Here is a 26,752-nt window from a genome sequence, read left to right as displayed (position 1 = left end):
CTAAATATTTTTAAATCCTGTTTTTTTTTTTTTTAGTTTTGCAAATCATAGTTAGAGAAAACAGGCAGCCGCCATTCTGTGGGCACTGTTATTAAGGGAAGCTTTGCATCATGCCAAAATCTTGTTTATGTGCCAAAATGGGGCACCTGATGCCCATGCCCATGTAATGGCTACACAATTAGATGATGAAAGTAATTGCCTGCCCCTCTTCTATGCCTAAGGCCATTTTTTTAAACAGATTGTCTGTGGGACAGGTCCCCTTTAAGTGCTATAGTCAACCCAGTTTTGTATTAATACTGCATATTTGTGTATATGTATATGTATAGACCTCATAGCAAACAATATGCAAATAAAATTGGAGAACCTTTAGGGTCAATCCACACGAGCAGATTCGGGGAGATTTAGTAGCCTGGCGACTAATCGCCTCTTCTTCTGTGGAACAATCTCCCCAAACTGCCTTAGCGTGTCTTCCCATCCGCTGTAATGAAAAGTCGACTGCGCTAAAGCACACTGGCGCTTCTTTTTCCGAAGTCACATGAAGTTTCCTCGTGAGGAAAACAAAGCGCCATGTGTGCTTTAGCGCAGGCGACTTTTCATTATAGCGGACGGGAAGACATGGTAAGACACGCTAAGGCAGTTCGGGGAGATTGTCGCCCAAAAGAAGAGGCCAGGCGACTAAATCTCCCCAAATCTGCTCGTGTGGACTGACTCTAAAGGTTCTCCAATTTTATTTGCATATTGCTTGCTTGGAGGGATATACATTTATGTTTATTATCACAAAACCTGTGAGTTTTGAACCTTTAGTAAATTTAATCTAATAGGATATGGTAAAATGACCAGTGTGACTTTGCGCTATGTTCAGTAGAGCAGAACCAGGGACATGTTTCTTGTGTTGAACTACACACACATCTACGAAGAAAGGCAGCTGTAGTTTGAAGGAAAACAAACAACCACTACCATTACAGTAAATTGGAGGGCAGGAAATACTGAATTACTGACGCACATGTGTCTGCTACATCACCTCAATAAATAACATGACAAAAGAAAAAAAAGACAAATTGCAACGCTACCTGCATGCAGACATTTTCTTAGCTTACTGACTGTGCTTTACTGTGAGAATTGAAACAGATAAAACAATATATATATATACACATCTGATAATGAAATGTACATTTATATTACATATAGCTTACAAAATGACAGAGACAAATAAATAACTGGGAATCTAACCAGTAAAGGCACTGTTTATTGCTCGGGGATATATATGGAGTAACACTGTAGAAGGCGGTCTCAGAGGAATACTTAATGCCTTAAATAAACAGCATCTGTAAGACAAATACAGGTTGTTAGTACTGCAGGGGAAGTGTTGTATGCAATGAAATATGCGCTGTTGGAGACAGTCGTACCTCTGTGATATTCTGGATTCACATTTTCATATATTGGAAACAAGGGATTGTCCTGTTCATTGCGCAGTTTCCTGGCCCTTAACACGTCTCTCACACATTGATACAAATAGACGTACTGACACTACAACAAAAGAACATTCTGTAAGCTGAGAAGTGATAGGGACCTTAGAGTGGGGCAGGATCAGAGGTTAATGATGAAAGATCTCTATAAATCACTGTATTCACATGTTGGTTCTATATAAATAAAGGACAATGAATATAATACACTACTCCATGGGGCAGATTTATCAGGGGTCGAATTTCGAATTTGAAAAACTTAGAAATTCGAATTCAAAAGGACTAACTGAAATGAAATCAAAGATGTTTTTTTTTAGGTCCATTTTCGATCGATTTCGAATCATACGAATCGAAGTAATAGCGCATTTGAATTGTACAATTTTTTCCCCAAAAAAAACCCTTCGATTTTCCCTTCGATTCCAAATACATTCTAGGCGGTCTAATCGAATTTGGACTATTCCCTAGTTGAATTACACAAAAATTAGCTCGAAATTCGAATATTTTTAATCCAAAATTTCACTTTGACCTTTGATAGATCTGCCCCTATTTGTGCAACAAGAAAGTATGTTTGTCCCTTTCTGTTTTGCTGTTAATGTATGTGAAAGTGAAATGTACTCACTATACAAGTGTTTATCAAATGTTGTATAATAGCATCATTACCGTCCCTGTTGGAAAAGCTGTTTTTTTGTTGTATAACTTTAGTACCGTTGCAACATACAGATGCTCAAGGTATTTTTTCTATATGCAATTTTGCAAAACAAATATCTAAATATTCATAACCAATGGCATTATGCCAACCAGTTCATGCATTATACAAGTGAAGTATGTATAATGTAGCTGTTATGTTGATACTTGGTCTACCAGCTCTTACAAGTGCAAAAGAAAGAGCCCATGGAGTTACTTTGGAAGCTCAATAAGCTCTATAATTAGCCCCTCCCTGCACGTTGTCAAAGCAAAATAAGACAAGTTTAGAATAGGTGGATACATTAAAATGCATCAACAGAGACTCCTATTACAGTGACTATACAGATCTCACTGGGGGGGTTTTATGAAAAGAATAAGTGGAAAGCTGTTTAGTGTGTTCCGCATGAACATCTTTGAAAAATGTTCTCATTAAATGTATTTTTCATTATGCAAACTCTGCAGTGTAGGTGAATGAACTATTCACTCTGGACTTGTGTCTGTATCATCCAGCCTCGTCCCATGGAAACAGAACTAAATACTTAGTATTCATGACAGCAGGAAAGGCAATTTAGTGTGAGCTAAACTGATTAATCACAGAAGCAGTGAAAGAAGATAATGCAAGGGCTATGTGCAGCAATTATATGAAAATAATCATTATATTCTTTTACCTATAGTGAAGGATATTACAGGTCCTCTTAGCAAAACTCAAGGGAGGAATATTCACACAGTGTATATGAAGGACTAGGCACTTCAGCAGTTTAGGGAACTTTTGTCGAATCATGTGAACTCCAATTATATGTTATGTAGTAATGGGCACATTAAAGGGATACTGTCATGAGAAAACGTTTTGTTTTTTTTTTCAAAATCCATCAGTTCTGCACTTAAATCCATTTTTCAAAAAAAGCAAACAGATTTTTTTATATTGAATTCTGAAATCTGACATGGGGCTAGACATATTGTCAGTTTGCCAGCTGCCCCCAGACATGTGACTTGTGATCTGATAAACTTCAATCACTCTTTACTGCTGTACTGCAAGTTGGAGTGATATCACCCCCTCCCCCCCAGCATGCCTAACAACAGAACAATGGGAAGGTAACCAGATAGCAGCTCCCTAACACCTGTATTGGCGAGAGCTCCAGGCTGTGAGTTTTTTCCCAGGCCCATTTTGGGTCTGGGGGGAGCAAACTGATTTTCCCCCAGAAATGCCCCCAAAACAAAATGAGGAAGAAGACGGCGGCCATTGCTGGCCAAGGAGTGAGGACCCGCTTGGGGTCTAACAGAAGGACTGCTGCTCCCGGTTTGGCAGCACCAGTTGAAAAGGTTCAGGTGCGCAAGGAGGTGGTGGCCATGGCTACAAGTGACAGCAAGGAAGGAGAAAGTACCTCTACATGCATTGTTCCATCTGTTATGGAGTCTCCCAAGCAAGCAAATGCCCTGGATGTACAAGCCCAAGTTGCTTCAGAGAGTTGCAGTTCTGCTGTGGGAAGTGGCAGTTCTGCTGCTGAGAGTTGCAGTTCAGAGGCTAGCCAGGAAGCTGCTGTAAGGCATGCTGGGAGCCAGGAAGGAAGTGCTGCAGGCTGTGAGGAAGCCATGGAGAGTGCTGAGACTGCATGCTGTGTGGCTATGGAGGTGGCTGTGGAGGCGCTGAGAGAGAAGCCCAATCCTGCTGCTGCTGCAATGGCCCAGGTAGGAGCAATACACCTGTGTGATCATGGGGGAGAGGAGGCTGCTGGAAATGGTGCCCAATCACAGACAAATAATCAGGGCCCAGAGAGACATTAAAGTCTTGGAAGAGAAAAGGAGCATTTTGGAGGGGAGTATTAGTAACATGGTGGCTGGACTGAGTGCTCTTAAAGGGACTGAGAGATCTAAATCCGTAAGGAAAATTGTTTTCATGTCTAATGACTTGGAGGATATTGAGAATAACATTACCAGGGTTCTGGCAGTTAAACAGCCCTGGAAAGAGGTTTGTGACAATCAAAGAGATTCCAGGAAATGGAGGAAAATGAACTGAAAAAGTTTCATAAAGACTTTTCCTTTTCTAAAGAGACTGTGATTCCTGGGGGTGTCAATGTGAGGCCTTTGTGTGCAGATTCCCAGGTCCCAGAGACTGTTTCAGTGCCCAGCACTAGTGGCCATACTAATGGCAATATAAATGTTGTGAGTGTGGCTGGTGTGAGCATGCCCAGTGCAGTAAGTGTGCCCAGTGCCAGTGTTTCTGCAGTGAGTGTGCCTGGTGCCAGTGTGTCAGGTGCGAGCTACAGGGAGTACTAACAAGGCTGCACCCCGGACTAATAAAACTGTATGTGATGCTGCAGTAAGAGAGAAGGTAGCTGGTGAAAGCAGTGTCACAGAGGGTGCTGGGAATCCTCCTGTAAATAGTGAGAGTGAAGTGGCACAAGGGAGGAGAGTTGTTTGGGATGGTAAGAGACTGTTTAGGCAGAATGTCTCTGAGGTGTGTGAGAGTCAGACCAGTAGGAGGAAGAATGAGGTGAAAATTAAGTGGGTGAAGGAGAGAGGTGAGTTCCCGGGGCGTAGGTTTGTAGTCAGAAATCTCATCAAAGAGTCATTGGGCTTTACCCATGCAGATGTGTTTGGGCTGGTAAGTGTCACAGACACTGAGTTTGATCTGAGCTTCAAACTGTCTCAGGGTCTGGATGAGTTCTGGAGGGTAAGAGAGAAGCCCTAGAGTGGGAGGGGTTTAGCGTGATTCCAGTCTCCCGGCCTGAGACCAAGTCTGTCGGCATTATATTTAAGACAGTGTATGTCCCCCCTGAAGATGTGATGGTCTGGCTAAAGAGGCAATGCACTGTCTTGTCCCCACTTACCCCACTGTATGATGAGAAGGGTTTCTGGATAGGAGGGTGGAAGGTACAGGTCAAACTGCACATGAATTTCAATGTTCCCAAACACCTTCCCAATTCCTTCTTTATTGGTAAGGACAGGGGGGGTTTGCTTCTATCCCGGCCAACCCAGGGTATGCTTCAGGTGTGGCTCAAACAGGCACTTTGCAGATAAAAGGCCAGTGGTGAAGTGCACCCTCTGTGGTGAAACTGTGCACCCCAGTAAAGAATGCCAGGAAATCCGCTGCAATTTGTGCCTGAAGTTAGGCCATGTCCACCGTTCTTGCCCTGATGCCTGGCACAACATTGTTAGAGATTGCCCTAATTTACAGGAGGAATTTGGCCAGGGAACGGAGATTGTGGAGGAGGGCGCCCCAACATCTGAAGTGGTGGGATCAGAGAGGGAGGTTGTGCAGCTGGAATCCAGTGCCCCATGTAGTAAGGTGGTGGATAGGGCAGCAGGGAAGTTACCCAAAGAGAAGGGTGATCAGAAGGCCAGTCAGCCAAGAAGAGAGGAGAAGTGGAGAGTGGTGGGAAAGAAAGCATCCATTAAAAAGAAAGACAACTCCCCAAAAATAGTGGTAGCAACAGGCAATAGGTTTGTTCTGCCAGAAGGAAAGAGCTGGGGAAATCTGGCTGAGGAAGAGAGGCTTAGAGAGGAAGAAAAGAGAGAGAAGAGGAAGGCTAGGTCCTTGGGAAAAACGAATAGAAAGAGTAAAGAGGGAAAAAGAGAGTGGGGAGAAGGTTTTGAGTCAAGAGGGGAATGGGAATCCCTAGAGGAGGATACTGAGATTGACCTGGATGGTGAGGAGAGTACCCCAAAATTCCAAGTGAAAAGGAGGGGTGAGGAATTTGGCGGTGCCAGGCAGAAACAAAACAGGATTTAATGATAAGGGAACTTACTTTCATTAAATTAGTGTTAGTTTAATAATGTGATGTTTTCTGTTTCTGAAATGTTTATATAATTTTCTGTAATGTACTTTCAATAAAATTCCCTAACACAAGATAACAGCTCCCTGGTAGATCTAAGAACAGCACTCAATAGTAAAAGCCAAGTCCCACTGAGACTGATTCAGTTACATTAAGTAGGAGAAATAACAGCCTGCCAGAAAGTAGTTCCATCCTAAAGTGCAGGCACAAGTCACATGACTGGGGGCAGCTGGGAAATTGACAAAATATCTAGCCCCATGTCAGATTTCAAAATTGAATATAAAAAAAAATCTGTTTGCTCTTTTGAGAAATGGATTTCAGTGCAGAAATCTGCTGGACCAGCACTATTAACTGATGCTTTTTTGGCTTTGAAAAAACATGTTTTCCCATGACAGTATCCCATTAAGTGATTGACAGCTGTATTCCCAAATTTTTTATTGTGCCAGCTTGTTGTAAAAATGTAATGGACACTAATGCCTACTCAGGTTTGACCAAGGTTAGATTGTGCCTCCTTAACAGGATAAGTCTGTGAAGCTAAAGCACATATATATTTATTATAGCTGTTTGCATTTAATATACAAGTAGTTTGTCAATGTGCCTCAGTGATGCAGATGACTGTCTGGTAAATGGCTGTGGCATTTATTTGTCCACTAAGTGGTCTGAATGCTAATTCTTACCTCAGTCTGCACCATATACACTCGGTGAATCCGGAGATCACGAACAGCTCCAAATATATCCACTGAATCCACTGTATCAACTTGTTGAAGCATTCGGTCCAGTACAACGAATGTGCCAGTTCTACCAACACCAGCACTGTAACAGATATATACTGTCATCTTATGCACTGAGCATGTACATGTTGTTTTCAAGTGCTACATACAGTATATGTTGTATATAAGCTTTTCTGTCTACTGGTCTATCCATGCATTTATTAAATAATGGAGGGAAGTAAGGTGAATAACCTTATTAATAACAGAATGATGCTCTAATTAAGATGTTCATTTGTTTTAAACTGACACATCCTTGGTCACATTAACTATTATAGAACTATAGCAATTCTTTTTTAACCAATCCAATTAATTTTCTGTTAATACTCTTTCTTTTTACTACTTAACCCCACTACATATACAGTACTTAACCCAAGAGCTGCTCCTGTTTTGCCTGACGCTTTGTATCAACTAAAAACACACAGCCACAAAATATGAATATTGGTATTTCAGTATGTGAATATTGTTGATAAGAAGCTAGTTCAGCTGTACCTGCAGTGCACCACAGTAGGACCACTTCCAGGGGTTCTGTTAATATAGTCTCTGACTGTTCTTACAAACTGGATCAGGGATTGGGTGGTTTCTGGCACTCCATGATCTGGCCACACTGTATAGTGGAAATGACGTACTAGTCGCGGAGCATCAATTTGATCTTCCTATAAAAGAAGCAACAGTGTTCTGTGTCTATAACCTGACATCTAGCCAGCAACATAGGAATGCAAGACTTTGTAGACAAATTACATTCACGTTGTCAAACGATGAACATCAGTTGAACATACAGTACAGTGTTATTAGTTTTTTTCATTCAGTAATATTAAAATACCACACTACTAGGTTATAAACAATCTGCCCTTTAAATTAGGACCAATAGAAGAACTAGGATGTGCACAACACATGACTAAGTGCTCACAAATCTTATGAAGATGGTATAATACCAAATACCATAATGTTAACAGGTTAAAAAGACACAGATTTGTCAAATTCAAACTTTTGCCCAGATAATTGCTACCTAGGTGTTACATTAAGGAGGTTATTTATCAAGGTCTGAATTTATCTCAGTATTTCTAACATCCAACTTTGAGGAACTCCGAATTCCGAAAAAAAAGCCAGAAAAAAATAGGGTCGGGCAAAACTCCGGAGCTTTCCCTGAAAACTCCGAATTGCGGAAAACTCTGAGTTTTCCGTAAAAACTGCGATTTTTTTCAGAGTTTTCTGAGTTTTTTGCTCCGGAACCCCGAAATCATTGGATATCGGTACAGACATCAGCTAAGATACTGGGACCTTCCCCATTGACTTATATAGGACCTCGAGAGGTTTTAGATGCCGGGGTTTCGGATTCAGAGTTTTCATACCATCGGACTTTAATAAATCCCGAAAATTTGGGATTTTGTTTTTAAGGCCCCAAATTTTTGGATTTCTGGTATTCGGAGCTTAATAAATAACCCCCTAAATGTTGTCTTCCCAGTTCCCACTGTTATTGCATCGCTAAGATTTTGTATTTAGCAAGCAACGGTAACGGTTGTCTACCTATTTTATCTACCTAGCTTTTAGTATCAGCACACAAGCAATGATTCAGTGTCACAGATGTGCTCCAAAAAAATGCTAAAGTGTCATGAATTGCCTAAGTCTGGTATACAGTCACAGCTCTGTCTTTTAATGATTATGCTGCCCCTTTAAATCCTAAAATATGTATCCTGTGATATTGACAAGGCACACATCAGGGTGATGAATTGCTGCAACACAGAAAAGCTAAAAATGTATATACTTTTGCATTGATTTTAAGAGACTGATAAATGACACTTGGTGGCAAAGGATTGAGATACTGATAAATGACACTTGGTAGCAAAGGAAAATTCCACATGGTTTACACTTGATAAGAATTTCCTTACGCTGCAGATTTTGAATTCCCTTATTGTCCATTCAGGAAGCACAGATTCTGACAGCATTTGCACAATCAGGTCTCCATAATAGTATGAATCTTGGTCCATGGGCCAGTAATGATCACATTTTGCCTGTGAAAAGACAAATCAAAATTACACAATGGAAATCTAATCCAGATTTTTTAACATTTTAATCATCATCATCACCACTGAAAAACCATATGCCTATTAATGATATATTATGCCCGTTATGCCTAATATTGATATTACGCTTGTAGCATATATTGATCTAAAGATTCCTGTAGGTTAGTGGGTGTTCCCCTTTGAATGAAGACAATGGGACATGATTTCTACCCTCTGCTCCAATATGCTTGCATATAACCCACTCCCTTTCATTGAATGGCTTTTGCAGTTGGACAGCGATTGCAGTGCTTCCTTGTTGGATGCTCTTGTACATATTTTGAACCACATGTTTGAAATCAGGGTTAAAGCTAGAGACCATGTGGCATATCCCCAGATCATACTTTTGTAACTTCTTAGCTTTTAGAGAAAAAAAAAACTGCAGTGGACAAAATCTTTACCAAGATCAACCTACAGCTCACCGTGAAATAGATCCAAGAATTCAAGATGCCACATTTCCAATTGGAATGTCACCCCTGGTATTTAGGTAGTTTATACATTTTGCTTCTTAATCATAAAAATCCTGGCATCCACTGAGTGAAATGAAATGTACACTCCAGGTTTCTATTTGTCAGTTCTGCTGTTCACCATACGGACATATAATTTATGCCTTCAGATCTTTCAGCCATCTTTGGCTATGCTGCCTGCTCTCACTTTTCCCAATGCAGCCTTACTATCCAGCCCTATTCTCTAAACCAACTTCAGTTAACTGTCAGAATACCAACCTTGATCTGAACTCTTACTCCTCCAGCTTGACTTGCTCTTGATTCAGTTTTTTTAAGGAATTGCAGCAAAGTTCTTTACAAAGTCATTTGCTGATTAATGTACTTTTAGGCCCTTTTAGTCACTTTTTGTACTAATAAGCAGGAGATTTCTTGTTCTTGATCTTAAAGAGATACTGACACCAGAAATTGAACCTTTTTTACATCTACCATAAAATTGACTTTGCATGCTTCTTATAATTTTTCCACAAAGTATTTGCCCAAAGCTTTTACGTTACATATCTGACTCCCTGTGATCACCTATGAGGGGGCTGCCATATTTGTGCAGCATTAGAAACTCTAACTGACAGGCTGAGATCGGACAGTCAGGTTGGCAAAACAGTCAGGTTTAGGAACATCAACTAACAATTACTTACAAAAACAACTTTTAATGTACATTCATATTTTAAAAAGTAGTTTTTTTTAGTGTCACTATCACTTTAAAGTGGCCCTACAGTAGTGCTTTCTAAATAAAAATATACATACATACCAATGTCAATATAAAAGTATTCTACACTGTTGGGCAAAACAAATGGAATTTTTTTTTCACAAGAAAACTTGTGTTGCTAGAATACTGAACTTATTGTGCTCTCTCCTTTCCCATATGAAACAGTTCTATAGTTGTTTTACACTCTCCTGTTCCCATATTCCCTACAATACCAAGTTTATGTTACATTTTGGGCTCAGAACTGAATAAAATCCCAGTCTGTGTAATTTTACACCATGGGTGGAACATACTGTACTGCTAATAAATTGCATATAGCAACTGCAGCTTACCCGTCCTCTTTCTGTACACTGTGTCACCATCACAATAATGTGGACATTTTGTTCCCACACCATTTTCCAGAAATCATCTTTGGTTGCTGGGAGAGGCCCTTGTGTAGCAATATATTCCCTCCGAAAGTTAATGCCCTAAAAGTATCAAGAATTCACTTATTAAGATACATTTACAAAGCAATGTAAAAAAAAAATCATCGTTTTTAGAAGGTGAAAAGACACCTTTTACTAGTAAATTTAACCCATTTACACACAATTCTGTTTACCTTTCACTGTAAATGAATTGCCTAAGTTAAAAGTTAAGCAGCTGAAAAATTGAATTTACACATTGTTTAAGACAAACTTTTTGGCACTCTGGAAGATCTGGAATCATAAAAACAATAAAAATGTTACTAACTGGCATATAGCTGGCGTTAATATAGTCTGAACAGGGGTCATCGTCAACGTTGGCAAGTTTCACTCTTGTGGAATCATCTGTAAGGAACAGATTTAACATTAGCAGAACGTTAAATGAATGGTATATATGGAAGCAAAGCTGTAAAAAAAAATATAGCCATGTTAAACCACAGTGACTGTACTGAAATAACAATGGAGACAAATCCCAATTGCCCATAAAAAGACTACAGTATTTTCTTTTCCTTCGACCTTTTTTTTAATTAAAAAACAAAACATTAGCTGTACCAAACCAATAGAATTAATTCTAATTCTTTTGCCAGTAGATGAGTAGACTGTCTCAATGCAATCTGTATGGCATGGTAAAGCAAACATGCCAATATATTTAAAAGATATGTGTTTAGATTTAGTTTGGATTAAGCAGTAGTAACTGAACTTTAGAAACTGAAGGGTTCTTTTTAGAGACAGCATGACAGTAAACCAGCTTTCTGTAGGGCATTGTTTCACACCAGCCTACCAATTAAATTAGAAAAAATAGACCTAAAAAAAGACTAAAGGACACTGAAAATATAGATTAAACACTTACAGGGCAATATGTTGCTGTATCGATTCTTCCCTCTGTTTTCTGGGAGAAGGGCAATGTCAGAAGACTGGTCTCGACCAATATCTTTAAGGTTCTGAAAATGAAAACAAAAAGTCACATGAAATTTAACTTTTACATATAATTCTTCACACGGTCTTTTTAGGCAGGGTATGGTCGCATAAGTACATGAGCTCTCCTTTTGTGGCTTATTATTTTTATTACTAGGCCCCCATAACTCATAAAACATTTATAAATATGTAAAAACACTGTCCTAAATTACTACTTGCAATAGGTATGAGGGACAGCAAATAAGCATTCACTCCAAACATCACTATTACTGGCCATCAGCCTGGGCCTTATCAACTGCTCCTACAAATCAAGTTTGTGTGTGTGAAAAAGGCAAAATTGTAGTGCTTTTTAATTATGGCATAAGTTAACATGCTAGAACTTGCCAGCCCATTGTTGTTACAGCCTAGAGATTGGGTCATACCCAATCCATGATTACATTTCTGCAGTGGGATCAGGTATGCAAAGAGTAAACTGCAGGTAGCTGATATGAATAGGATCCATGCATGTCTTTGACCTTGTAAAGTAAAGGTGGGGATCAGAAGACTTCACTAATCTAATTATTATTCCCTGATGAGTTGCCATGGGACCTTGCTAATTATAGGGACATAAAGGGAATTTAACAAGTGCAGCTTTATAAATACTCCTAAAATCCTTAGTTTATAAACCCATATTTTTATCACAGGGGCAATTTAAAAACAGGTCTATAAACCTAATCATTTGCTTTCAAACAGCAGACCAATATATGCTACTTGCTGATTTGCACTTGCCAAACCACAAATAAACCATTCAGTGTTAACACTGTGCTAGCTACCATGAGATAATTACAGCTACTGCAGGCCACAGTCAGGCCCGGATTTGTGGAAAGGCCACCTAGGCCCGGGCCTAGGGCGGCAGGATTTTAGGGGGGCGGCATGCTGCCCAACCACACCCACATTGGTTCAAAAACACTGGGGATGTGCTGGAGATACAATAATTTTTTTACATTTCCCATGTGCCAATCCCCATTGCTCCTGTCCCCCTGGAGGGGAAAGGGGCGACGAATGGCAGGGGGCCTAGGGGTGCCCAATATGTAAATCCGGCCCTGGCCACAGTAACCCTAATAGCAATTTCTGCATATTCACTGACAGACAGATGTTTTTATGACACCAGTTGTAGTGCTAATCCCAAATATATAGTCTCCGTTTATCCTGCCTGACGAGATATCTCACCTCATACTCCCGAGAAAGCAAGTAATTGGAATCTGTCTGAAGCTTGCTGAAATGTTCGATAAACTGGGCAGTTAGAATTGGCCTAAAATATAATAAGAGAATATAAAAAATAATTTAGTATCCTTTATAAAATATAGAAATTATGTTTTACTCTCATCTACAGTTAACTTACCTTGATAAGGTTCTGTCCCTGTGAATGGAAACAATGAAAATGTAAGTGATTTTGGTATAACAAATCTGTGTCGATTGGAAAAGTCCAGTTATTCTTACCCTATCGGTATCTGGCCAGCATTTAGATGGACGGATGGTATCCTTTCGATTTGAGAACTCAAATGTGTGGTCATTGGATCCTGCTCATACCTGGAATATAAAATTAATTCTGATATAGAATGGAAAGCTATCCCCCCCTTGACAATCTTGTTTATAGAATGACTGCTGTAGTTTACAGCTATATTAATGAAGATTTGCCACAATTCACTAAATTAGGGCTCTTCAAGATGGACAATGTTGCATTAAACAGAAAATAGAGATTAATAAAAGAACAGATATAATACCAGATTAAAGGAGACCCGTCACCAAAAAATATTACAAAATCCTATTTTATCACATTAGTCAAGTAAAATGAACTATAATTACACTATATAAATTATTTGAATCTTGTTTCCTTCAGTCTGGGAATTAATAATTATAGCAAGGAGGCAGGAGCCATTTTGTGGACACTGTTATTAAGACAAGCCTTGCATCATCTCAGAATCTTGTTTGTGCACCAGAATGGGGGACCTGATGTCCATCCCCATGCCCTGGCTACACAATTAAACAGGAAGAGAAAGGGGGAATGTGTGGAGAGCAGTGACATCTAGGAAGTGCTGAATGGAAAGTGAAAGTAATTGTCTGCCCCGCCTCTATGCCCAGGGCATAGAGGAGGGGGCAGACAATATTTTGATTGACAGCTGAGATTTATAAATGAGTTTACAACAACTATGAATGCTTTAATAAAAAATAGAAATTGGATTTCATATTTAATTTCAAAAGGACTTTTATTATACAGATTTTTGTGTCTGGGTGACAGATCCACTTTAAATAAAATTTAAACTTTAAGTAAGATTACACAGATCACCCCCACCCAATTTGCTAAATGAAAAATGTAATAATAAATAGAATAGATATTTTTAGTACTTAAAAATTAAAATATAGATATCCAACTCTAATATAGGAGTCAGATAACAGATACGGCCTGGCTATGGGTCCTGCAGATTGTCTTTAGAAAGTAAACAGCAACAAATGACTTACACTCTCTTCTTTTTTTGTCGGTAGATGAGCAGTACAGTGAGAACAATGATTATGATTATGAGACACATGCCACCGCTCACACCTTCTATAACACCAAATAAAGGCTCTGAAAAGCAACAATGACAATTTGTATGATGTTCATAAGGTATTTTGTAAAGTTACAATATAGCTTATTATTTAGGTATTCTGAAAAGAAACAGACATTGTATTGTTTACACAGTGGATATAGTGCATGCTCCTACAACATGTATGCAGTCTCTATTAAGGAGAATGGTAAAAGAAGTTCTCTCAGCTCTCTCAAAACAAAAAAAGCTTTCTCCAGCTATTTTTCCTTACTACAGCCATGGCAATGGTTTTTGCTTCCCGCAATGTTAGAATTTATGGAATAGTAGAAGTATGCACAGTTTAAAAAAAACCCAAATGACTTTTTCCTCAACATGAAAGGGTTCTCACCTGCTTCTGTTGTGATTGGCAAGGAGTAGACTGTGTCACTGTACAGAGGCTCAGAGAATGTCCTCATTTCTTCAGAAAATAGTTGGGTAAAAGCTCTGACACTTATTCTATTAAAAAAGAAAAAGAAATAGAAATCAATGAGATGCAAGTCAGCCAAAGAAAATGGCTATACGTCTATATTCAACATAATACTCATGACAAAGTTCATATAAAATCATGCTACACTGCTTTCTTTTCTATTATTCTATGTTATACCCAAAAAATGTAACATCAACTGACTCCACTAGAGATCTGAAGTTAATCCAAAATCAAAATGATGACAGATGATTGAACCCCACAACCTCAATATCTAAAATATTTGAAGTAGTGTTTGTGAAATGTATGTTTCAGGGTAGCTTGGAATATCTTCTATAACTTCTCATTAGAGAACAGAGATGGTACCTTGCCCTTCTTTACTAAACATCACGTTTATATAATTCACATTACAACATTACATGAACAAATACAAGTCTTTTGGAACAGCCAAAAAACACTTTGCGATAAAACACATTTTTGTTTATAATGAAACAATTAATTATGAAGATTACATTATAGCCTAATGATCTCGTATATGTCACGGCAAGAAGCACTTTGTGTACAAAGCAGAATAGCAGCAGATTGTTAATGCATGTGTGAAGGAGATGAACCAGGTTTGGGCTGGTGTATAAATGAATGAGCTGTCAAACTATAGTTTAGTTAATATCTGCACAAATGTCATTTAAGGCAAGTCAAGATAATAAACTGTGTATAAGAACATGAAGGCAATGCTATAAAAAACTTGGTGATCTTTTAGAAGACAAAAAATAGGATTTATATACCTACCGGTAAATCCGTTTCTCTGTAGTCAACAGGTAAACACACAAGACCAGTGGGGTTAAGGACACTTGACTGGCTAAACAAAAAGGGGGTGTGCCTGGATATTCCAGCTTTACCCCTAGTACTTCCCTGTACCAAGTAACCGGACACAGATAGAGAGAGAACAGTAACACTATTTCAACATAACTATATACAGAGGGTGGGAAGTCCTGTGTCCCCCTGTCGACTACAGACAAACGGATTTACCGGTAGGTATATAAATCCTATTTTCTCTGGCATCTCCGGGGGGACACAGGAGACCAGTGGGGACTTAATATAGCAGCCCCAACAACAAGGAGGGTGAAGGTATATCTACCATTTTGCCTCAGTCTTGTACTGCTGCTTGCAGTACTTTGCGACTGAATGCTGAGGCAAATGAGTCAATTTGGTAAAATTAAGTGAATGTATGAACTGCCGACCAGGTAGCCGCTCTGCAGATCTGCTCGGCTGAGGCAGAGTTGCGCCAGGCCCATGATGTCCCTACTGCTCTGGTAGAGTGTGCCTGGACCTCGGTAGGGGGAGACTTTCCCTTAGCGATGTAGGCTCTGCGAATGCATTCCCGGATCCATCTGCTAGTGGTGACCTTTGAAGTTGGTTGCCCGACTCGTGGTCCGGCTGGGATCACTAACAAGCAATTTGACTTGGAACGTGAAAGGTACATTTTTAATGATCAGACTGCGTCCAGACTGTGTAGACGTTTCTCTATGGGATTCTTGTGCTCCTGTCATAGTGATGGGGCTACTATGTCCTGGTTGAGGTGAAAGGATGAGACAACTTTTGGAAGGAATGCCGGATTGGTGTGGAGCACTGCCTTGTCTTTGTGAAAAACCAGAGGACACTTGAAAAACTGAGTGAACAGGGAAGTACTAGGGGTAAAGCTAGATATCCAGGCACGCCCCCTTTTTGTTTATCCAATCAAGTGTCCTGCCTCCGGAGGATGGAGCTTAACCCCACTGGTCTCCTGTGTCCCCCAGAGAAAACAGAGGCTTTTAAAAATATCACAGGATCTCATGTAGATATGTAAAAGCTGCAGTAAATCTTACCTGTAAGATGTCCTTGGATTCAGTGGTCCATCACAGTATTTATTTTCCTGAGGATCACACTTGCCTCCCAAAAGTTCCATTCCTGTACCCAGCTGTATTTTGAAACTCTGGATATTGTATTCGGGGTTCTCAGCACATTGACTTGGAAAATAGCTAGTCTGGTAAATATTGGTGGACTTGTTTGATTTATAATCTGCATATGATGGCAAAGGAAGGATTGCCTCAGGCCTCTGGTTGTCATTCCCTGTTAAAGTCAAAATAAAACACATTAACTTGAAATATTTCTTATAATGCTACTGAATAATGTCCTGCTGTTAATAAGCAGAACACGTTGAAAGGCATAAAGAGAGCACATACATCTTTACTGTGTTATCAGTAGTAAGTACTTATGATCAGGCCAATCTCTGCTATTTCTACAAACTGCTACCTTTCTATGTTGTTTCTACAAACTGTTCTGTGTGTATATATCAGAAGTACATCCTTATACAGAATATGAAACTAACTCTCCTAGAATCTCTGTAATTATTGGGTGAACTTTCCTCCAAACAGGAATTCACTTGTAGAACAGCAACACCAGTTTATATGCCAATGTTCGTGACATTAGCATATATAGTAGTAATTCTCAATCACAATTTTGTTGATAGAAAGTACCATCTGACTGAAGATGCTCACAATGTAATGGTGTATATGAAATGTTATGCTGTATTTTTAGAGCAAATGCTAAATAGCATATGTAGAGACAAAGGTCAACAATTTTCTGGTCTCTAATCTTATTCCAACAGCCCCCTTTATAAATGTGACTTGCCTAAAAAGTTGCAGAGTAACACTTCTTATGCTACACACATTAGCAGAGCTTGTGTTACTAACACCTTAACTCACTGCCTCATTATCATAATGTTAAACCGAATCGAAACCCATATATCTCATATATTCTAAACTCCACCAGGGATTTAATTAAAGGCTGACTTGTGTTTCAGAAAGCCAAATTAACAGTGACTGAGTGCCCAGTGGAGAGAAACTTTGAGTGGGTAATCTGAAGTTTTCATACAGTCTGTGCCATGAACTTACACTACTATGGAACAAAGAAACAACGCAAAGTCTGTTGGCTTCAGCACAACTTTGCCAGATTTTCAAAAACTGCTGCTGGTAGAATGGCTGTAATACCTTATGGAACAGGGGGATGTTCAGATATAATAAAAAGCTGATGTGCATAACTCTTGTGACCAATCCAGTAGTGCAATATACTTTATATAACAATGGTTTTCTGAGACATATGTTAAGGCCAGCATAAATAGGTCCTTTACAGATATTTCAGATTGAGGAATCTTGATCTTTAAAACATCTTCTAGACATCAGGGAGTTGTCAAATCCTTTTAGGAACACAACAAAACAAAAGGTTTTCATACCATCTGCTTCCCAAACAATCACAGTGAAATATTTGACAGCTCCATTGGTGTCGCTGAACCAGCTGCAATTAATTCTGAAGTGGATTGATGACTTGCTAATGAATGTATCTTTTTTAATCACTCTGATTAAAAGAGGTGGAGGAGGAGGGCCTGCAAAGAAAATCAGTGTCTCAGAAATCATTGCAAATAATGGAAATGTTATTAATACTCTTCACATAAACTACATAATAAATACAACTTGGGCTATTAACACTACATGTTTTTCCTCCACCTATAAAGGGTAACTATTCTTGTCATTATCTAAAAAAAAAGTACATTTAAGATGTGGTAGTGATGCACTTACGATCTATCATTGTTATGGTGCTATCTTCAATTACTTGACTAGTCATGTCAGCAGAGTGCACTTTGATTGATACCACATATCTCTTGTGTGGTACAAGGGTTGTGATTGTGATTGATGATTTATCTTTTTCTATGCGTTTAGAAAACTCTACATCATCACTTCCATTTCTTCTGCACTCAACACTGTACCCATCAAAGTCTGAGTCTGGGGGAGTCCATGAACAGGCGATGGCAGTGGAAGTTTGCGGACGGCAATGCAGATGATGTATCTTGTCAGGTTCTAGGGAAACACGGAGAAAGACCATGAAAAAAAAACAATGCAGAACATATACCAGGGGGTTAACAGTCACCCCAAGTTCAAAAATCACAATAAAAATCCGAGTCATAGTTAGAGAAGAATAGAAATTGATATCTAAAACACTCCAGACTATCCTATGACCTAGGATATAGAAATATGGTTAACTTTTGTGAATTGTAACACCATGTGAAAGTGAAAGAATGTGTGGAGCTGGGCCCCCTGTTGCTGAAGCCACAAAAGCCAGTGTGGACTGTTATACTTGCTTGTGAACAATCAGGGAGATTTCATCTACAGACATTTGTTTATTTCTTGAGAAAAAATTGGCTACCTACTTGATGCACTGTAACATAGCTAATATCTACTGGGGCTATATGACAGCCCACAATATAGTTCTGGCCTATTTTTATATTAAGGATCTGAAAGCATATTAAAAAAATACTGATATTGAGTTTTGAGGCATCACTGCAAAAAATAACCCAAGGAATATTGAGCTGATAGGATATTCTACAACCAAATAAGTGGGATAACAATGAACTACAGTAATTGTATAAAATTATGTATTTGTGTTCAGTACTTTAGCCAACTTGTATAGCCTGATTTGTATGTTACATTTATTTATTGGCATATATATTAACAGGTAAAGGCATTACATTTAATTAGGGATGCTATTTTGAATTCGGCCGAACCCCCGAATCCTTAGTGAAAGATTTGGCCGAACAACGAACCAAATCCGAACCCTAATTTGCATATGCAAATTAGTGGCGGGAAGGGGTAAATATTTTTTACTTCCTTGTTTTGTGACAAAAAGTCACATGATTTCCCTTCCCACCCCTAATTTGCATATGCAAATTAGGATTCGGTTCGGCCGGGCAGAAGGATTCAGCCAAATCCCGAAAGGAATCCTGGATTCGGTGCATCCCTACATTTCATACACTTATTATAATAATAATCCTTTTACAGAACTGTTCTATGCCAAGCTGGGTTATTTTTAGACATCTCACCTATTCCATGATTATTAATTACAAACAATTTTATAAAGAAAATGTAAAGTTTTTGTTTAATTACAACGCCAGTTAAGAGAGACTTACTTGTCCTCACTGTTCCAAAAATAGCTGGGCTAAAGGTCTTCTCTGTGTTGCCGCTGACACTTTGAACTCCGAAAGTGTACAGACGCCCAGGGTACAGGCCATTTATGATTCGTCCTTTCGATCTACCAATACTGTAAGGGTTTACCACCACCAGCAGATCCTTTGGTGACCACTGGATTTCAAAGTCATCATAATCAGTCCAGTCAGGAGGTCCAAGCCACATTATGGACAATGAGTTGATTTTCACATCAGCAAATGATACAGAATTAGGAGGCTGGGGTGCTTTTAAAAGATATAAAGGAGACTATAAATAGTGTTTCTCTTATACAGATTTTAATAGAAGAAATGATTTTCTTAATGAATGTCAGTGTAGAGCAGATTATGTAAGTATGCTTAACTACATGCGGACACAGACATATACTGTAAATATATATTTATAACAGATTGATCATATACCAAGTGACAAGAGCAAAAACCATATTTCATACCTGTTCTTCCAACTGCAGTGACCTTGTTAGACAGGTCTCCACTATGGGTGATTATATCAAGTGTGTACAGTCTGCCTGGGACCAAGTTCTGGAAATGACTTTCAGTAAGATCTTTGTCTAATCTTTTTTCTTTCTGAGTGCCGTTGGGATTATAAAGAATCAATTCATAGATGTCAACATCTCCCAGTGCTGGTATCCATGTAGACCACAGACTTTCTGATGTGTTTCTGTTTGATACTTGTAAAAAGCTGACCGGAGCTGGAACTGGAAAACAACAGAATAACTGTCTGAATTAAGTTGGAAAAATACTGTCTAAAAGCTGAACTCAATCTCCTTGAAGTCCTTCCTTCAACTGTGCTGCCGTGTCAATACTATAAAAGCTGTCTTCACTAAAGTAACCTAACAAAAAAGCCAAATTTTTTGGCTCCTGTGATCTTATGCTACTTAAATGCATGCACCATTCTCTCCACAAAAGCAAACATTTGAAAATCATGAGATTTTTTTGCCCCTCAAAAGAAATAATACAATTCATTCTAATCTATTTATTTGAAAACTTTCAAACATTGATGTAAAATGTTATCAGATCAATCCTGATTCTTGGATAGACAAATTCATAAACAATAAACATCGATATTGAAAGTCTCCATGCATTACATGGTATGTATAATGATTACCTGTCCTTCCATGGATTGAAGACTCATTTGTCAGTGATCCACTATGAGTAACTATCACCATTTTGTAGAGGCGGCCTGGCAGTAATCCCTGGAAAGAACAGTGGCGAAGATCTGGGTTGCCTGACTTTCTGTCATGAAGAGAGTTATCTGGGTTGTACAGGAATATGCCATATGAGTCCAGCTCTCCCTCTGAGTTGTTCCATGTGAAAGATAAACTGTCAGTGCTGTTCCCTGTGATTTTCACATCACTTACTGCTGACGGGACTGTAGATAAACCAGACAAGAAAACGTAAAAACTACAAGTAACTCCCAACTAAGTCGAGTCCGAGTCGGCAGCTTATTGGCCCATGTATGGGGGCTCCCGATGGGCTTCCCCGATCGAGATCTGGCCGAAAGTCGGCCAGATCTCGATCGGATGGGATTAAAAATCCCGTCGGATCGCGGCCGCATCTGTTCGTCGTGATCCGCCCGCCCGTTTGCTAGGATCCGATCGTTCAGCCCGATATTGCCCACTTCAAGGTGGGCAAATCAGAGGGAGATCCGCTCGTTTGGCGACATCGCCAAACGAGCGGATCTCTCCATGTATGGGCACCTTTAGGTACATATTAGTCTGCTGGTTACAGTTTAGCTTTGGAGAAAGCATGCCAAGTGAAACAAATAAAAATCAAGACTTTTAGCATTGTGTACAGTAGGCCATGGTAACCAATCAGCAAATACCTTATTTAAAAGTGAATATCTGATTGACAGCTACAAGTCTGTAGACATGGCAAAACCCTTATTACAATATAGCACTTTTACCCTGAATTACAGAAATTGTTTAATCAGTGTTATTATATTTTCTTACATAGACCAGAAACTTGTAGTGGCATTTTCTCTCTTTAACTTATTATGTCATATTAATGCTACTGCATTTCCATGTGGAATATATTATTTCTTACCTGTTTGTCCTTCGGTTTCAACAGCAGCGCTGAAGAGCCCTCCGCTCACTGTGAAAACTTGGATTCTGTATTTTTTGCCGGGTACTAAGTCCTCGAACTTGTGAGACTTAGCCATGACGGGCACCGTTTTATTAGTTATGACAATGCCTTGATCCGTCAGAAGAAGAATATCATATCTGTCAGTGACACCCCTGGCACTCTGCCAGCTGACTATCAACAAGTGACTACTGTATGCATTATCTGCAGATAGACTATGTACAGCAGCAGGAACTGGAAAGAGGGAAAACAAAAAGATAATTAGCGGAAATTTGTTGCTGATAGTAAGTCCAACTGTTAGACCTTTATTCAGTAAAAATGACAGTTTGAAGTATAAATTCTTACTTGTACGTCCAGAGGATTCTAAGCTTTTGTGTAATGAACCACTGTTTGTCTGGACGGATACTTTGTAAAGCTCTCCTGGCTCCAGGTTTTGAAAGGTGTGTTCAAAAATGTGTTTGGATGTAGTGTGAGATCCAATTGGAGAATTATGGTGAAATATGGACACAGTATAAGAATCAACATCCCCTCCTCCTGGGGTCCAGTTCACTTTAAGGCTGTTTGTCATTCCATTTGGTGAAATATGAATGTTCTTTACTGCACTTGGAACTAAAAAAAAAAAGGTAGAACATATATGTTAGTTAAACTTTATAAATTAACAAAGGAACTAAACATTTGGGTCTCATTTAAGAACAAGGATAAAAGTGAAAAAACATATTCCAAAAAATGTTTTTGCCATCTTATGTGTGTAAGATGAGGCATATGAACAGCTTCTGTTTTAAGAAGGCTTTATACTGCATATGTTTTTATTGATTTGTCTACTGTCAACTGAAGATGCAAGGGCATCACAAAATGGTGCATGGCAGTACAGATATTGTGTTTTGTAACTAGGAAAAAGCCTTGGAAGTCATACAGAAAGTAAAATGCATCTGCCTTGATTAGCTATTGCAATTAAAACCCCACTATCAATGTGTACCTATACAAGAAATAACACATGAATGAAAAATTATCTTTAGCTGTCTGCCAGAAAAAACACCCAGATATTTTAGTTAATTAATATTTAAATTTAGATCCTACAAATTTATATACCTGTCAGTGCTTCCACAAACATTGCCCTTTGTGCTTCACCACTGAATGTCAACAGAACAATTTTATAAAGCCGCCCAGGGGTGAGAGAGGTGAATTTGTATTTGTCTGCAGTATTATTCAAAGTGATTGGTGGAAAAACCTTCATGTCATTGAAAAGCAGCTGAATTTCATAGTGATCCACATCCCCATCAGCTCTGAACCACGTTACATGGAGCTCCTCACTGCTTCTCTCAGCCAGACTGAGCTTCTTTACAGCTTCTGGGACTAGTAGAAGACAAACAAACTTAAGCTATTTCTGAAAGGCTTATTGTATAAGCAACAGAACACCAGAACACAGATCTAAAAGCCATGATACAATGTACAGAAAATATACTAAGGAATCACGGGGAAGAGCCACTGGTGATTCAGATGAAAAGTGTTTATTTTTTTTTTTTTGAGCAACAGAAATTGTGTCTATAGAATACAGGCCCTGGTTATGTAAAGCCTCTGTGCAGTGCTACGTAAATGTGTTGGTACTGTATCAATAATTAATATTTTCTTACAGGTTCTGCCACTTGCCATGGCGCTGGCCTCATAATTCCCACTCTTGGTCCTAACAGTGATGCTGTAGAGTCTTCCAGGTACAAGGTTTGTAAAGACACATTCATTCTCCATGTTGGCGACATCTTTGATTTGTATAAAGTCATTGTTATTCTTAATGGTGACTTGATAAGTATCAAAGTCTCCAACAGCACGTAACCAGGAAGCTTTGAGATAATCGCTCCTTGCTGCATTGCTCACAGCAAGCCCCTGAACGGCAGATGGAACTGAAAGACAGAAGTCCCATGTTTTTTAAAATGAGAGAGAATTTTTAAAAACAGGTTTTTCATATACAATTTGCACACTGTAACACTGAATTTTGCACACTGAATGTAAAATGTAGAACACCCCTATCCATAGTTTCTGTGAATTTGTCTGAATTCAATGCACCAGCCTTACAGAATATATACAATTGCAGAAAAAAATAATAACCATTAAAATATATAATTATAAATGGTGACTGGTGGTAATCAATGCTTAGTGATTTGTGCAACATGTTTAATTGTATTTTGTGTATTATAAAAAATAATGTACCCCTTCACTTTGATATGTCACTTTGGAGATTTGTATAATGCCACTCTGTCTGTGACCTTTGTGAATTTGTATGGTCAAGTAATATAGAGGTGCAGCTGTCCTGAATTCTCCAGAATGTAACTTTTCTACATGTTGTTGAATATACAGTAGATTCTTAGGTTTTCAGACATAGAGGTACATTTGATATGGTTTGCACTGGCTTTATAGACGCCGACCCACTTTCAATCTGACTGAATTGGATTAAATTAAGAACGAGGTACAATGACTTGTTCTAAATCAACCAAATTCAATCAACATGGGAGGTACATTTGATCAAATTCACTGGGAAAAGGTGCATAGCCTTTACAGTAGCATTGGACATCTCAGTCCAGAAAACAAATCCATGAAAGTTATAAACAATGATTTTGATTCAATCAATTAGACTGGCCTACTGAAATGACTGATTTGATAGACCAGTATGATCAATCTTTGACAAAATTAGGAATATTCCTGCGAATATTTAGCAGGATTCCCAGTTTGCTTTTTTTTTTTTTTTTTAAATATCCATCACATATTTGTATTGGTATGTAGCTGTATAATCTGAATTTCTGAAAACACTTTTGCTCTCATTTGTAAGCGCAAGTATAAATTGCAATATTAAAGTCCATTTACTTACAAGGGTACTTGTATCTGTACATGTTTTTCATACATACACTAAGTTGATCATGGAGCAAAGTGCAAAGTATACAGGGCACAGAACAAGGGACTTAACAGTTGCCTTGAGGAGTTATTATTCCATGGCTCCCTTTGCATGTTACACCTACACACACCACTTGCATCTAATGAATAACACTCTAATGCTGTTTTCAGAACCACAATTTGTGTAATTTACCATACCAGACACTAGTTTGTGTCCAAACTGGTAATCATGAATAAGTTGTGGGTTTCAAAATGGTGTATTTTATGTGAGTTTTGCCCTTTTCACTAGTTTTGTAAATGAGAGCCAAAATCTGTAGGCAATTGTCATGCCATCAAAAGGTATCAGTGACATACTGTAACAACACGAATAATGCTACAGAGAGAGGGCATGTATAAAGACCAATGTATAAGCGTATTTCTCTTCTTTCCCACATCTGTGTATATATTTATGCCAATGGGCATCAGATGATAAATATTAGGGATGCACCGAATCCAGGATTCGGTTCGGGATTTGGCCTTTTTCAGCAGGATTCAGCTGAATCCTTCTGCCCTGCCAAAACGAATCCGAATCCTAATTTGCATATGTAAATTAGGAAGGGGAGGGAAATTGCGTGACTTTTTGTCACAAAACAAGGAAGTAAAAAATGTTTTCCCCTTCCCACCCCTAATTTGCATATGCAAATTAGGATTCGGGTTCGGTATTCGGTCGAATCTTTAGCGAAGGTTTTGGGGGTTCGGCCGAATCCAAAATAGTGGATTCGGTGCATCCCTAATAAATATCAAATATCATTTTGTTATATTTATTAGTAATTATTTTGTGCATACCAAAGTATCTAGGAGAAGCATTGTAGTCTACATACCTGTCCATTCTTGGCTATATGAATGGTTCTCATACTTCCCACTTTTGGTGGTTACTGTAACATTGTAAAGTCGACCAGGACTAAGAGAGCTAAATGAGCACTCATTGACAGATTTTGATATTGCTAGAGGTGGCAGGATGTTATTCTGATGAGACAGGGTAACAAAATAGATGTCAACATCGCCAGCAGCTGGTTGCCATGAAATGCTGAGATAATCACTGCGACCAAAATTATTAATTGTGACCCTGCTTACACTGGAGGGAACTGTTGGGAAATATGAAAACAAAGAGCATTATTAAAACAAGCACATTTCACTAAGCCTACTTAATGCCCTCATTAATGCCAATGTGAGTGATGTTAATTCTTCCATTTCCATGGAAGTGACACTAGAGTAAGAATATGTTCCATAGAATGGGTCATGCCAAAAAATATATGGCATTGCTACAGTTTTATAAGTGTGGATCTTAGGAATTATGCACAAGAAGCACATGAGATACAATGGGGCAAATTCACTAAAGGCAACTGATTCGACACACTCCGCTCCACTTCGCCAGGCATTAATTCTTTATCAATATGCTAATTCACTAAAAGCGAAGTTGCATCTCAGCAGCACCTCAAATTAATTTTAAAAAATTCCTCACACACGATCTTTAATAGTTAGGACTTTTGAAGGCAATCCTGCTTTAAAAAAGAAAAGTCGCCAGCATTTTTTACAACTTTAATGCATTTCCGGCATGCAGGAGATGATGGCACTGACATAAGATTGAGGAGGATGTAGCTTCGTTTTATCAGTTCGCCTGGTCTGAGGTGGCGAAGTAAATGCTGGTGAAAGGTGTAACGTTCAGTAAAGTTCACATCTTAGTGAATTTGCGGAGTAACGTGTGTTCACCAGAGCGAAAAGTCATCTGGCGATATGGTGCGGACGAACGATTCGCTAGCGAACTGTCCTCTATGCCTGTTGGTGAATTGGCAATGTCCATGCGGATGAGATTTCTGTCGAATTTTCGCTAGCGTCGGCCACTTTAGTGAATCTGCCCCAATGAATCATCAGTTTAATCAAGTATTGTAAACCACTTCCTGTACACGTACACTAAATTACTGTATGTATGTGTAATACGAATATTGACTTTTGTTATTACCATATTTTATTTGTGAAAGATTAAATCAGACCTAAAACTGGCAAACATTTTAGTTGTGGGCAGAAACACCCCCAGCATCGTTAGCTAGCCAGCCCTGGGAACTGCAGTTTTAGCATTCCAACATTAGCATAATAAATAGTTTATTGACGCTGTATGGCCTGCACTGAAGTACTTTGGTGGTAACCAATTTTAAATAGAAAAAAATACTTTTGTCAGCTGTATTGCTTTTATACACACTTTGGGGCAAATTCACTAAAGCGCGAAGCGCCTAACGTTAGCGCAAATTCGCCAGCGTCATATCATTTTGTTAATTCGCCGATTTACTAACGGGCGCTGGAGTAAATTCGCTAGCGAAGTGGACCTACTCTAGGGCTACTTCGCACCT

The 26,752-nt window shown here is 38.8% G+C and overlaps 1 protein-coding gene across 2 annotated transcripts in view; it reads right to left on the bottom strand.

Moving 5' to 3' along the window:
* Window positions 1-1,006: 1,006 nt before the first annotated feature.
* The window catches only part of LOC108713150 (receptor-type tyrosine-protein phosphatase beta), a 59,838-nt gene continuing 34,092 nt past the window's right edge, over window positions 1,007-26,752 (bottom strand). For both annotated transcript variants that reach the window (XM_041588607.1, XM_041588608.1), the window contains 24 exons: window positions 25,229-25,492; window positions 23,120-23,383; window positions 22,578-22,841; window positions 21,834-22,097; window positions 21,453-21,722; window positions 20,515-20,778; window positions 19,841-20,104; window positions 19,353-19,634; window positions 17,968-18,246; window positions 17,625-17,774; window positions 16,219-16,462; window positions 14,282-14,388; window positions 13,829-13,934; window positions 12,809-12,898; window positions 12,711-12,728; window positions 12,539-12,620; window positions 11,265-11,355; window positions 10,683-10,759; window positions 10,286-10,420; window positions 8,577-8,699; window positions 7,180-7,343; window positions 6,598-6,733; window positions 1,407-1,527; window positions 1,007-1,325 (listed from right to left, as the gene is read on the bottom strand). In XM_041588607.1, coding sequence (XP_041444541.1) covers window positions 1,303-1,325; window positions 1,407-1,527; window positions 6,598-6,733; window positions 7,180-7,343; window positions 8,577-8,699; window positions 10,286-10,420; window positions 10,683-10,759; window positions 11,265-11,355; window positions 12,539-12,620; window positions 12,711-12,728; window positions 12,809-12,898; window positions 13,829-13,934; window positions 14,282-14,388; window positions 16,219-16,462; window positions 17,625-17,774; window positions 17,968-18,246; window positions 19,353-19,634; window positions 19,841-20,104; window positions 20,515-20,778; window positions 21,453-21,722; window positions 21,834-22,097; window positions 22,578-22,841; window positions 23,120-23,383; window positions 25,229-25,492 — 4,082 coding nt within the window. In that variant the 3' untranslated portion in view covers window positions 1,007-1,302. The remainder of the gene's footprint in view (window positions 1,326-1,406; window positions 1,528-6,597; window positions 6,734-7,179; window positions 7,344-8,576; window positions 8,700-10,285; window positions 10,421-10,682; window positions 10,760-11,264; window positions 11,356-12,538; window positions 12,621-12,710; window positions 12,729-12,808; window positions 12,899-13,828; window positions 13,935-14,281; window positions 14,389-16,218; window positions 16,463-17,624; window positions 17,775-17,967; window positions 18,247-19,352; window positions 19,635-19,840; window positions 20,105-20,514; window positions 20,779-21,452; window positions 21,723-21,833; window positions 22,098-22,577; window positions 22,842-23,119; window positions 23,384-25,228; window positions 25,493-26,752) is intronic.

The sequence above is a fragment of the Xenopus laevis genome, chromosome 3S, assembly GCF_017654675.1.
Source record: "Xenopus laevis strain J_2021 chromosome 3S, Xenopus_laevis_v10.1, whole genome shotgun sequence".
In the NCBI taxonomy this organism is placed as follows: domain Eukaryota; kingdom Metazoa; phylum Chordata; class Amphibia; order Anura; family Pipidae; genus Xenopus; species Xenopus laevis.
This window is presented reverse-complemented; position numbering and strand designations above follow the sequence as displayed.